The following is a 14,367-nucleotide window of genomic DNA, read 5'->3' on the forward strand; positions in this document are numbered from 1 at the left end:
TTTTACACAAATTTCATCAACACTGTGCACGATAACAAAAAAATATTAGTTAAATGTAAAAAAATAACTAATTTGTTAAGAATAATGCCAACAATATAAACAATAAAATAAATGTAATTAAATTAAAAAAAACTCATTTAATTATTTACATTTATATATTTTCCACGTTTTAAAAGAATTCCTAAACATAAAAATTAAAATATTTTTTTAATTAGCTTATTTATTTAACTAATTTTTTTAAAATTAGTAAGTTTTTATTTATTTAGGATTAATAAAAGATAGAAAAGAAATAGTGAAGTTAATAAATATTTATAACAATTATATAAAAAAGAATATGCGAAGACATTAAACTATACTTTAAAAATAATTAATTTTAACAATAAATTTATAGATATATTTATGAAATATTTGATAAAAAGTTATCGTTAACAAAAATTAATTTAATCTTAAATTATACTTTACATAATTTATATAAAATTATTGCAGACAACAGATATATATTATAAAAATTTTAATTGAGTGATAATTAATTAAAACAGAATTTTTCAACACACACATTCATTCATTATTATTGTTTAGTGTAAAATGATAAATAATTAGAATTAGTTTTAAATTGAACCAACTGTTCATCATCCAAATGGAGAATATTAAAATTATAAAAGATTAGATCCTCACCTAAAGAGTGATACCTCTAGTCCTTTTCAAGCTTCTACACCCAGAATTTAATATAGCAATAGAGACGATTCTCCTGTGATAAAATTTTTTAATTCAAAATAAGTAATTCCAAACAGCAATCTTCAAATAGCTTCATAATAATAATACCCTTCTTATAATCAGTAGCATGAAGATTTTAATGGTTCTTACAATTAAGTCTATTATTAGCAAACTCCAGTTTAATAAAATATAAATTAGGTCAATAAAAATCCATTAGGTAAAATTTAATTGCTTAAAGTCAGTGATTAATACGCACAACAACAAGTCCATAATAATTTAAGCTAAAGTAATCCTTAATAGAAAGAACAACTAAGCATGAATGAAGTAGAAAAAATAAACAATGTAATAAAAGGCGATGAACTTTCTCCATTAAATATGAATGCATTATAAGAAAGACCAGATAAAAATCAAAAAAGAGAACGCAATCATTCCTTGCCCTTATAGTTAGCACAATACATGAAACCAAGTATTTTGCTTGAAAAAATAACCAATACATTCAAAAACAAAAGTCCTCAGAGTGCTTTATAAAATAAGGAATAAGATATTTAAAACAATTACTTTAATCATACTATGCCATAAGCAGGTGTTTAAAAGATTCCTTTTGATGAATAAAGCTAGCTCTCTGCTAGATAGAATAAAATTAATCCTTAAATATTTTCTCCAAAAGTAAGGATTTTGTAAAGAGAGATGCCTTTACAAGAACAAGTAAATAATTACTAATAAACAGAACCTAGACAAACTCGTTACTCAGCTAGCTATTTATAGAATAATGTTATGAACAGTGCATCTCCTAATTCTAAAGTGTATATTAGAACTGATATTTCTCCTTAACAGTAATAAGTTTAATCAAGTAGATAATACATATAGTAACCTTAGTATATTCTTAGATCTACACTACCGTTAAATGCATCAGCAGATTATAGCCTTTCTAATTAAACTAATATGTAAAACTAGTCAGGATTTATAACAGATAGAAATAATTCTATTTCTTCTTAAGATTTATCAAGATAAATGGTTTATACTCCTCATCATAAACCTATATTCTAATAACCTTTTCCTATCCAAAGAATTTAATAATAAAGATAATCAGTACAGTATGCACCATAGTATCGTTAGAGTATTTCTCATATTGGAGAAGTTCATGGAAATGAATTTAGTGCAGTAAATAGAAGCTTAAATTAATTACCAAATTAAAACAACATCAACAGCTAAGGGAGAAATATAAAAATAATTCAAAATGGCATTCCAAACTAAATAAATTAGCCCTACAATTTTCTGTAAAGTTCTTAACCTCAATAAATTTAAATATATCAAAATCAGCAGAATCATCATGGTTTTCCTTAAAAAATGTAAATTATCGTTAGATTAGCATGAAAGATTATTATTTAATTTTTAAATTAAATAGGTTTAGCTAACATTCTTCATTTAGATAGTATGATGCACCTGAAAATAGTCAACTCAGTAAATCACTAATAACATCTAACATTTTTATTTAAATATTTTATTTATTAAAGTAGTAGAAAATTAGAAAAAGATAGAATAAAATCTAAATAAAGCTATTAATTAAAGGTATTAATAAAACTAATAAGACTAAGCAGGTCATATAAGCAACTAAACCAATTTAAGCAACGAAAAATAAGTACCTATTTCTAAAAATAATAATATAAATTAAGCATCTCCTAATGCTTGGAATAATAACCAAGCATAGCACCAAAGTATCAGAAATTAGAATTTAAGAGCAAGCGGGTAATTTTCATTTTTAGATAACCACAACTCCAAGGATAGTGATAGGTCTTATCAAAAAGAAGTATAAAGTATAGATAGCAAAGAAAACGAACTTAATTAAGCTATCTCTGCTATACAAAAACTGACAAATGAAAAATATCAATTAATAAATTAAGTTGAGCAACTTACTAATGAACTAAGTGAATAAGCATAATTGTAATTAAAATACTAACAATAAATTAACTAATTATAATCTGAAATTGATTAAAGCAAAACTTAAATATAAGAATAAATTCATAATTTAAAGATGGAATTAGAAAATGAGAAATTGCTAAGATAGAATGAAGCTGTTATTTACAATTAAAAAATAAATAACGAATAACAAATTATAATTAATTTACAATAAAAGAACGAAGAACTACAAAAAACTCTTGCATAGAGAAGCACTAACATTTAAAAATCTATTTATGAACTTGAATAAATAGGGAAAATTTTAAATGATAATGAAGCATGGTAAAAGATTTATCAATTTTAGAAGGAGAGTGAAGCTGGTAGCTCAAAAGATTAATCAACATTTTTAGATAAAATAAAAGAAAGTAACTTGATTGAGGAAGAAATGAATAAGTTACTTGATGAAAGAACTATTTTAATGTAAGAAATCACAAATTAAAATGACTTTTTAAAAGGAAAACTCTTAGAATTTAAAAAATAAGGATACAGCTCTGGCTCCTAGAACCAAAAAGAAATGTCTTAAGTATAAATTTTAGAGCAGCAATTATAGATCTCAGAGATCTAAAAGAAAGAATTAGCTTAAGAATAAGACTTGATGGCAAATTTATATGAGTGTTAAATTGCCTAACTTAAAGCCTAACTGCAAAATAAAAATGAAATTATTTAGGTGAAATATCAAGAAAATAAATTCTTCTTAAATTAGATTTAAGATCTTGAAAATAGCATTAAAAAATCTCCTTACAGAAAAGAAGATAAAGCCCCTATTGGCCATGTTGCTCCTTTTTGTTAAGTACCTGAGAAATAACTAAAAAAATTAAATTAGTAATATTAACTTATCAAAAAATTATTTTACTAAAATTTTTAATTTTAAAAGAAAACCTGAGAGTAACTTCCAATAAGTATAAAACAAAAAAGAAGAAGATAATTTATTAATTAAAAAGAACAATGAAGAAGAGCACCTTGATGAATCTGAAGAAACAAGCAATGTAAAATAATCAAACATGATAGATAGAGTAAATGCCTAGAAATAAGATAGTAGTAACCAATTAACAGAATAGTAAATAAGACTAAATTCTGTTGAAGAAGATCTAGTTAAATAGAAGTTATTTGCTGATTAGAATTCTCAATCAGCAATCAAAAAAGCAGAGAATCAGCCTGTTATACCTGTTTTTATGACTTATTAAGAGTATAACTAAAAAATGAGTAGAGATAATAAATCAAAAATATAAGAAAATTAAAAAACTGACTCTAAATCACAAAATAGTAATCTTTAATAAAGTCATGACAAATATAACTAAAATGATATTTATGTAGAGAAGCAAAATTTTAACAAAACAAGCAAAAACTAATATAGTCCAGTTAAAAGAGAAGATTAGATATAGGCAAACTTTCCTCCATTATAAGAAAATAAGAATATAAATAGTAATTAAGATTAGGAAGAGGATATTCTTTTGAATAAATAGTAAAATTCTAGTTAATAAAATTTAAACATGGATATTTAATACATTTAAAATGAAGATAACTTTTAAATTGATAAGGATAACTGTTAAATAAGTAAAAGCATCTTAGATAAATACAATGACTATTTATAGGGAGAGAAGCTCTATATGGAAGAAGATAGTTTAAATTATTAACAGAGAAATCATGTACTTTCCACTATAAAAGAAGAATTGCCAAGTGAACACTAAACAAATTTTTCATCCGTCTACCAAAACTAAAATAACTAGAACAATGAATTGAAACAAAACCAAAACCAAAATAAAAAAAATACAATAAAAAATTATTCTAATTACATAGAAAATCTTAAAATAAACCTGAAATAATCTCAAGAATAAAGAAAATTATTAGAAGAATAAGTAAATAACATAATCAAAACAAGTAACATAGCCTTTAAAGAGGATGATGAAGAAAATAGCTACATAGATGAACCTTTAAACAAGTAAATGGATACATTTGACCAAGATACAAATTAAAATTAAGGTGTTGCAGTTTAAATTAAACTTTCTGGAAATTAAATAAAACAAAACATGGAATAAAATTAATTAAATGATTAACAAAATTACAATTACGAATGGGATAGTAACTAGATTCCATAATTAGAAGAAGTATAAGATTATGAGTAAAATTAAATAGAAAGTAATTACAACGAGGAATAAAATAATTGCAATTATAATTTAAGATAAGACGATAAATAGCAAATTAAAAACTCAAAATATAAATATGAGGATGAAATTCCTGTTAACCACTCAACATTTTAAAATTAAAATGAATATGAAAGATAATATCAAGAAATAATAAATTAATAAAATGTAATTAAATAATAATTCAAATTTTTAAAGTGAAATTAAGTAATAAATAAATTAATTAATGCTTGTTTGTTAGTTAGTTTGATCAACATTTTTCTTAAAAAAATTCATTCATTAGTTTAAAAATAGCTAAAAAAATTAAAATTATTATGAAAAAATTATTTATTAATTTTATAAAAAATTCTAAACAATTTTTTCATAATATTAAATATCTTTTATAACTTTTTTCAAAAATAAATGTGAAGAATTTCTTATATTATAAAAATTGAGAAAATTATAAATTATATCAAAATTGCGCTAAAAAAATATCAAATAATCAGTATTAATTAAAATTAATTAAATTATTAAATTTGAATTTGATTTAGTTTTTTGTTTTTTTGTTTTTTTGATTGTTTAATTATTTTTTGTTTGTTTGTTTGATAATAAATAATCTTGTCTCTGAAATTCTGCTAAATTTTAATATATTAAGATATACTAATAAGTTTTTAAAAAAGTAAATTAATTTAATTTTGTAAAGATTTATAAAAAAAATAAATATACTTAGGATTGTTTAATCAAATTATAGAATATGGAAGTAGAAAACATAGGACCATAAAAAACACCTTAAAAAAAGGCCAGCTTAGGAAATCAATAAATTCATGAGTCTATAATTATTCAAGATGATAGTCCTGTATTAGAATAAATGAAAATTAGTATATCAGATTAGATAAAAGACTCACGCTCAACATTAATTGATGAAAAAATTGAATTCAGCAATAATTCGTATCAAAATTTTGATAAAAGAAATGAAAATAACAACTTATTTAGCTCAACAGAACGCTAAAAGTTTATGGATTTTCATAAGCATTTAGATAATATTGTTTTACATAGTAATAAATAAGAGAAAGAAAATCTAATATCTCAAAACTTGAATGATATAAATAAATAATTACTAAATAAGAATAATGTTAGAGATTAGTATGCATAGGAGTAGATTTAACAACAAAAACTAAATGAGTTGAATATATTTGTAATTTATTTATAATTAATTTATTCTGTTTGATTGATTGATTGTGTTTCTATATAGAAAGATAGTTAAAATGAAGAATTCAGGATGAAACTTAAACAAAAAGATTTTGTTATATCTCAAAAGGAAGAGGAGTTAGCTGAATAATAAAGGAAATTAAAAAATTTAGAATAAAAAATAAATATGCAAGAGACAGAGCTTATAGAATATAAGCAAGTGAACAAAAAATTTCAATAATTATTGGGTAAACTTTATTTTATTTATTATAAGCTTATTATTTTTTGTAAAATTATAGATGAACAGTAAAGTGCTTTTGAAAAGAAAATAGTAAAAATTGTTTATCTGCTAAAATTATTTATGTTTTTTAAATTTAAAATAGTAAAAAATTTAATCAAATTAAGACTTCACATTAGAAATTAATGGTGAATGGAAAACGTAATTGCTTGAATAAAAGGAAAAAATAGAGGAATTGCAAAGATAAGTTTTGATTTTAAACAGTAAATTGGAGAAAAAAGAAATAGAAAATCAGTCCTTAATTGAAAAAAATTTAGAATTGAGTAATGAAAATTATGATCTCAATGAAAATCTAGAAAAACAAATAAGAGAATACAAGCTTTTATAAGCTTAAAGGAGACAAGAGGAGGGTATATTTGATGAATATGGAAATCAATAAAATAAATTCATAAACTCTCTAGTCTCTTACTAAAAAGATTTGAAAGAGGTATTCTAGTAAATTAACAATAACCCAAGTAATTAATTGTTTTTTTGTTAATTTTAGATATCTTTATTTATTTATATCATTTCAAAATAGTTATTGAGAAATACAAAAAGTAGAATGAAGAACTTATTTTAGAAAACACCTCTGTAAAATATTTTTAAAATTCTCAATTAAGTAAAATTAATGTTTTTTGAACTCAATAAATTTAGCTAAGAGAGCAAGTTGTCAAATTAAATCAAGAACTAAGTGAGCATTAATTAGAAGAAGCTAAAAAGAATCATGAAGAAATTAGCAATCTCTCTGCTAATTAAGATGAAAATTAAAAAAATAACAGTGAAACACTATATCAGAGTATGATGTAAAAATTTATAGAAATGGATGAAAAAATGATTTAAAATGATAATGAAAAATTCGAAGCATTATAGCAGAAAAACTTTTGGTTCGGAAAATCTTAATCTTTAGAAAATGAAGTAAACTCCCTTAAAGAGTAGATAAAAATACTTAATTCTAAAATAGAAGATTTGGAAAATTAATAAATTCAAATGAAGCAAACTAATAAGAAAGCTAACAACGTAAATAATAACAAAACTAAAAAGCGTAAAGTAGGAAAGGACTCAGATATAGAGGAGGACTCTATGAATATAACTGATAAAAAGTTAAAACCTAATTACGATTTAGACACAGCAAGTGTATAACTTAGTGTATAAGAAAGCTTACATAAAAATGAAATGTCTGCTGAAAAAGAGTAAACAAGTGTTCCTATTTTATCTAAACCAATATAACAATCTAACCAAAATGTATCTGTCCCTTCCAAAAATACAGCTTTGTTTAAATTAAGAGTTTGCAACAAATGTAATTTAAATATAAAGAAATTACAAGAATACGAAACTTGCACAACATGCACAAGTAATTATTTAAAAATATATTTTTTCTATAATATTATATTCATTTAAAATAATCAATCTAACAGAGGATTATCACACCAAGTGTAAAGGAGACTCAGTTGTTGGTACATTATGCCATATTTGTCATGAAAAGTAAAAGAAAAAAATAAATCAAGAAATGGAAGTTGAAAAACAAAAAGAAAAACCATTAGACATGGTTTCTGAAAATTGAAATAATTAGAATAAATTCTTTTAATTATTGTTGAGTCAAATAAATATATATATGTATAGCATTTAGAGTTTTTTGTGTTTAATTAATAAAATTTAATTATCGATGATAGCTTTCACTATTAATAAAATAAGTAAACATTTCATTTATCTGATTAGTCTAAAGCCAGTTAATTTTTTTTTAATGTATAAACAATTATAAAGATAAAAATACAATTTTACTTAAGTTTTTGATAAAAATGTATAAATTGTAAGGTAAAATTTTATTACAAATAATCAAGGATAGATTATTTAATTTCTTCAATTATATTGAAGTTGATTTAGTTAAGAAAAGGCTATTAAAATAAAGGATAGCTCACTTATATTATTATGAAAGGGTTTATTTAAAATAATTGCTTTAAAAAATGATAGTTTTATTTATACACATTAATTTTTTTTCTAAAAAAAATAATAATTGAAAATAATAAAAATAATAAATAATTAATAAGCTCAGTCAAATTTGATTAAATTCAAATTTTACTTAATTTGTTTCAATTTTATTGAAATTATTTTCAATTTAATTCATCTAATTTTAAAAAGAACTAGTTGAATGTATCCTAAAAGATTTCTATTTCCATAATTTTATCTCCAAGAAGTGACTCCCAGCTTTAAAGCCAAGATTTTATTTCTTACTTTTCTGCTCCCTCACTAGATAACCACTCCATTAGAACTTCAGCCAATTTGACTAATAAAGTGTCTTCCATTATGCTAGTAACATCTTTAGGTTAAATTAGATCGCACCATAATACTATATTCTCAATTACATCTAAATCCTTTTATTCACTTGGATTTATCTCAAGTTAGTCTAAATAAAATTATAATTTAGGAATTATCTGCTTAAGCATTAAATCGTTCCATTAAGATTCAGATATAATCTGTTTCCAGGGTTTTAACTTTTCAAACATGCTTTTATCTTAAATTTCCCATTTGGATAAAACCTAAGAGTATTTAGCTAGCACTAGTTTAAAGGTGTCTTTCAGAAGATCAATAGGAGAAATAATTGTAATCCAGGGGATGAGCCATAAATCTACATCCGCTTAAGTGTTCTTGCCTTCTGCCTTTGTAGAAGGATGCCACTTTTTAACAGCATCATTTAATTTAGGCAAGATGAAACTTTATACTAGATCAGAAATAACTGCTTTGGGGAGAACTTTTTAGTACTCCTCAAGGCAATCTATGATTTAATTATTACTTCTTAAGTTAGTAGGATTAAATTATTTTATCATGAAATTCTTTAAATGAGGCATAAATGAGTGGTTAATTATAAATTAAATATATCTCTATATGATTCTCTCATTTTTTTCATTCAAATTTGTGTCTCTCTACAAATAAATATTTCCTGATAACTCACTTTCGTATCTGTGTAAATTTGAGTTTTGCTTAAATAAGAATATTTTAGTTAAAAGCTTTTCAACTTATTAAATGAGCTAAACAGATTTTTTTATTTCAGTTTAATCAAACTACATAATTTAAAAGTCTTAAGATTGTTAAAGAATAGACTTGTTTTTTATGCTTGATCCCTCAATGTCGTAGCCAAAGTCTTCTGTTGTTTTCTATAAACTAATTTCTTATTCTTCTTCTTCTACTTCAGTTTCGATATTATTTGACTAAGATTTAAGATTTTGTTTATAAATTGAGTTCTAAAATTATATTTTTAAACTTTGAGTGATCTATTTGACTAAAAGTTATTCTAAATTGTAATGAATAAATTGTTCTCCACAGTTTTCAAACATTTCTTTGAAGTGCTTATAAACATCATCACCGTTCAGATTATTTTCATCTTATCTCATTTATTAAAGATTATTCAAAAGAGTTACTGTTTGATTCATAACTTTTTTATGGCTATTTTGCTTCTCTGTTAACTACTATTCTTCGTATTAAACTGTAACTATACGATCGGATTCTGTTTTAATTTTTGAGGATAAATTCATTTTCTTTCCTTTAGATTTATCTAATTTATTCTTTAAGTTATAGAGCATTTCTGAAAATATTGGATTTTCTTGCTTAGCTAAGGATTTGCTATCTAAAATTTTACTAGCAGCAAAGAAATTAGTATAAGCATCTCCTTTTGCGCCATCATAAGTCACAGAGCTATCGCCTCTCATATCTATAATTTTCATACTTTATACACCAGAAAAATTAGAAGAACCTGGTAATGAATTATCACTTTTAATATTTGAATCCCCGATATCTGTCATACTACCTTGCTTTGCTTGCTTGCTCTTTTTATTTAAGTGAGCGAAAAAGCGGTTGGGGAAACGCTTATTCTCGTCATTTCTTTTAACATAAGTTTTTTCAAACTCAATAGTATTCTCATCATCGTAATCTCCAAATTCTGACTGATTCTTTTTAAATTCACTATAAGCTGTTTCGAACTCGTCTATTTCTGCTTCTACATCAATACCATATTCTTTAAGCAGCTTCTTATTCTCAGCTTCCATTTGCTTGTAATTGTCTTACATTGTAAAACTCTGTTTGAATTAAGCTTCAACAGGTTTTGCACGACCTTGCTCTTCTTTACCAATACCTTTTCCAAGTTTAAAACCCATTTTTTAAAGCATATCAAAACCTTTTCCATAATTTTCTTTGTGCATTTTAGCTTCAATCATTTCCTATTATGTTTCCAAATTTACTATAGCCTTAGACTCCTCTTCTATTTCTTAATCAGTTTTCTTTTTGAATTATTTTCTTTGCTACCCAAATCTCAGAGGTAAGTTGAATTGCTAAGTTTATTCTTCAAAAATAGCATCTTCATCATCTTCTTTATTCCTTTTAAAATTAAATATTTTCTTCTTTCTCATTTATTCTTTTGTTAGATGAATCTAAGATGATTTAGAAGCTTTTTTAAATTAGAATTTTTCATCTTGATCTTCATAAGCATCCTCATCATCAATCTCTTAATCATTATTTTCTTCACCACTACCATCACCTAATTCGTCTAAATCTTGCAAATCATTATCAAAATCATTTCCTTGTTACTAGTTACTATTCTTCTATTTTAAAATAGATTTCAGTTTATTCTTTTCTTATTTTTTTGATGAAGTAGATTTAAAGAAAAGCTTATTCTTGTTTTTTCTTTAAAAGCCTTCAACATCATCATCGTCATTATCTTCATCTTCTTCCTCATATTCTTCCCTTTCTCTAAAGTCATTTTCATCGTCTTCATCATTCTTTGAAATTCTTCCTCCTCTCTAAAACATTTGCTTGTAATTTTGCTTGTTTTTTTAGTGGTACAGATTTTAATGACTAAATTTGTCTTCTTCATTATCGCTCTTCTCTTCTTCCTCTTCATCCTCTTCTTATATTTCAACATCATACAAAAGAGGATCGAAGCCATCCTCAAATCTCTACTACTATTACAACTATTTCTTTTTTTTTAATAATTCATTTTCTTATAAATTTACTTCATCAAATTTCACAGACTTTTTCTATTTAGATACCTTTTTTTAATTATCAGTATTTTATTTTATATCGTTCGATTTCTTAGATTACTGATCTTCTTTCTATACAGTTGATGACTGTTACTGATTAGCATATTTTACTTTAATACCTGTTTCTGAATTATGTTCGTACAACCCACTCTTCCTGAAATTCATAGCTAATGTGGTTTTTGCTAATTGCTTTGATCCTTTAAATACACTTTCTTCAACTTCTTAATTCCAAATTCCATATATCTAATCTTCCTTTGATAGTTTTTTAGGTTTTTATTTAGTGAATGAAATAAAACCGTTTTCATCAATATGAGAGCCAAATTCATCATCCATATTAAAACCTGTAGTATTATAGTCTTTCTAGTAGCTCATTATTTTAACTCTTTTGAAAACTTATTTTTCTTTTTGAATTGCAAGAATTACTCCTTCAATTTAATTAAAGATAAATTATTGATAAACTATAATTTTTATTATCAATATACTCAATATTAATATTTCTATTTGTAGACACAAATTCATTTATAGTAAACCTATTACATACTTTAAATAATCTATTTTAAATTAAATAAATTAATGTTTTATCGAAATAAACGAAATTAAAATAGCTAAAAAATGCAAAAAAAACTCACATAAACATCATGACAGATTATCATTTTATTGATTTTAATAAACAGGGCTTATTAAGAAGAAAAAAAATCTTCAATTAAATAAAAGTATTTAAAATATTTTAAATGTAAAATAAAATATATTAAAAAATACGAATGACATTAAAAAAATAAAATTATTAATTTATTTTTCTCAATATTTTAATTATTTTAAAAATAAATTAACTTAATTTATGAAATATTATAAAAAAATATCATAAAAATAATCATGATAGAAAAGATTTTAAATAAAATAATTTAATGCTTTACTGGATCATTTAAAATCAAAATAGTTAAAAAACAAATATAAATAAATATTTATTATAAAATAGCATTTTCTTTATTTTATCAAACATTTTATTTTCATAAGACATATAGAAGTAATCATGATGAGAAAATATTTTTTAAATGAAATTAAAAGAAATTTATTAAAAGTAAGGTAAATTTTAGTATGTTAATATGAATAAAAAAATTATAAAAATTAGATTAAATATGGTTATTTTATAAAAATAGCATAATATTTTAAATAATCAAAATTAATATATTTAATTGATAAATAGCTCATTTGTTAAAAAGAAATTGATAATTAAAGAAATTTAATTTATCCAAATTTGAATATATGTAAATGATATATCTATTAATATTAAAAATTAAATTTACTTATTTTACTTGTTGAGTTACTTACTAATAAATTAATAAAATTTTAAATAAAATTGTTTTTAACATAAGTTTAAAATTCTAAAAATAGTAATTAAACAAAAAGATTATTGTGTTCTTAGATAACATAACTTCAAAACTCTTTTGTATTCAATGATATTTTAATTTTTTGTAACAATTATTTATTATTAATCAATATATAATATAAAATTAAAATATTTTAAGCTAATTTATAAAAACTGAATAGGACGGACTAATTATACTTGTATACATGCATATGATCCATATACTATAGATAGATTAACATAAAAAATATATTGGGAATACATATAGTAATTGAAATCATAATATTACTAATAGATCAAAAATAAATATTTCAAGTAATTTATTTATTTACTTAAACATTTTATTATACTTTATTAAATTAATTAATTAGAAAATAATTATTATTGCTCAAAAGTTAGAAGATTTATAAAATCAATTTCTTTCTTCATCTTCATAGTCTCCTTCATCTTCAAATTCAGCTTCATCATCATCTTCATACTCTCCTTCATCCTCATCATCATCTCCATCCTCTTTAAATGAGTAATCTCCAACGACAAGTTAATTGGGATCAACACCAGGAATAGGCTTAGTTCCTTCACCTGCTCCATAATTTTACCCATTATTTTTCAAAGTAGCTTCCATAAGCTCTTAGTTCAAAGCTTATTATTCATAAAAATTATTTTTCTTGTAAAAGTCATTTAAGAAAGCATGCATATCTTCGACTTCATATAGATCCATAACCTAACATTCACTCTTAGCATGGAGTAGTTCACCACATACTCTGCAGCAAGTTTCTTTGTGATACATACATAAGAAATGTTTAATTCTATCGTAGTGATATTCACACCATTCTAAGCCAGATTCTTCATCAATCCTGACAGGCATTTTTTAAGGTAAACCATCAGGTCCAACAAATTATTGTTAATCATATTAATATGGTTATTATTGATAAGACTATTGTTTTTGCTTTCCAATCATTTAACTTGCTTCAAATTATTAGTATAAAACAGCTTATGCATCAATCTAACCCTATTAATATAAATATATGAAATTAAATTTCTCTTTGAGGTAGATGGCAAGTATATAAACAATTAAAATGAATTAGTAAAAAAATATGCTTTTTTAACTTAAATTGAATTAAATAACTTGAAAATAAAATATTTAAAGTAAATTTATTCAAGAATAACTTACCTCGCCATTTTGTTCGCATTTTTTATTGTATTAATCTGCTAATTTATGAAAGATGGTGTGATTAACTGGAAGTCTTTCAATTGTTTCAATTTATTTAACTAACTTAAGACACATAGGACATCTAACTCTGTTATTTTTGTGGAAATTTTTTAAGCATTAGGTGCAAAAAGTATGACCGCAGTGAATCAAAATTCTAGGAAGATGTGTTGTAAAGTTGAAATCTTATTTGCATAAAACGCAGGTATCAGTATTAATAAGCTTTTTTGTGAATTCATTAATTTTATCTGAATAATCTTCAGCTTCTTTAGGTGCTTGGTTGAAAAAGTAGTTTGTTGGATTCTGTATTCTTGTATTTACTTACATCTTTATTTACAATTACCTATTTTTACTTATTATTGAATCTGCTTTAGTCAATCAACTATTTTCTTTTATTTTTAAAATATTAATTATTTTTTATGAGTTGTGAATCTTAGCCTTTTATATTGAAATTGATTAAATAATTAATTAACTAATTAGCGAGTAAAAATTTGAATTTTTATTATATTTTA

General features: G+C 23.2%; 4 protein-coding genes across 4 annotated transcripts; 2 read left to right on the plus strand and 2 right to left on the minus strand. All coding sequences in view use genetic code 6, as the record gives it.

The window, feature by feature from the left end:
* Nucleotides 1-585: 585 nt before the first annotated feature.
* Nucleotides 586-5,012, plus strand: TTHERM_00467530 (hypothetical protein; the record flags this gene model as incomplete). The annotated part of the gene is made up of 4 exons (XM_001025049.2): nucleotides 586-2,063; nucleotides 2,120-2,175; nucleotides 2,232-3,492; nucleotides 3,545-5,012. 4 exons carry the CDS (start codon nucleotides 586-588, stop codon nucleotides 5,010-5,012), a joined length of 4,263 nt encoding a protein of 1,420 aa, XP_001025049.2.
* Nucleotides 5,013-5,544: 532 nt separating this feature from the next.
* Nucleotides 5,545-7,816, plus strand: TTHERM_000467539 (hypothetical protein; the record flags this gene model as incomplete). Its single annotated transcript, XM_012800256.1, has 7 exons — nucleotides 5,545-5,985; nucleotides 6,043-6,226; nucleotides 6,278-6,309; nucleotides 6,362-6,731; nucleotides 6,794-6,846; nucleotides 6,910-7,606; nucleotides 7,671-7,816. The coding sequence occupies 7 exons, from the start codon at nucleotides 5,545-5,547 to the stop codon at nucleotides 7,814-7,816; spliced, it is 1,923 nt and encodes a 640-aa protein (XP_012655710.1).
* A 547-nt stretch (nucleotides 7,817-8,363) lies between these two features.
* On the minus strand, nucleotides 8,364-11,753 carry TTHERM_00467540 (G-patch domain protein; the record flags this gene model as incomplete). Its single annotated transcript, XM_001025050.2, has 2 exons — nucleotides 11,256-11,753; nucleotides 8,364-11,213 (listed from the first exon to the last, which is right to left on the minus strand). The coding sequence occupies exons 1-2, from the start codon at nucleotides 11,652-11,654 to the stop codon at nucleotides 8,364-8,366; spliced, it is 3,249 nt and encodes a 1,082-aa protein (XP_001025050.2). The 5' UTR covers nucleotides 11,655-11,753.
* Nucleotides 11,754-13,060: 1,307 nt separating this feature from the next.
* On the minus strand, nucleotides 13,061-14,182 carry TTHERM_00467560 (RING-type zinc-finger, LisH dimerization motif protein; the record flags this gene model as incomplete). Its single annotated transcript, XM_001025052.3, has 2 exons — nucleotides 13,061-13,657; nucleotides 13,820-14,182. 2 exons carry the CDS (start codon nucleotides 14,180-14,182, stop codon nucleotides 13,061-13,063), a joined length of 960 nt encoding a protein of 319 aa, XP_001025052.3.
* Nucleotides 14,183-14,367: the final 185 nt, after the last annotated feature.

Source organism: Tetrahymena thermophila (assembly GCF_000189635.1).
Source record: "Tetrahymena thermophila SB210 genomic scaffold scf_8254371, whole genome shotgun sequence".
Taxonomy (NCBI): domain Eukaryota; phylum Ciliophora; class Oligohymenophorea; order Hymenostomatida; family Tetrahymenidae; genus Tetrahymena; species Tetrahymena thermophila.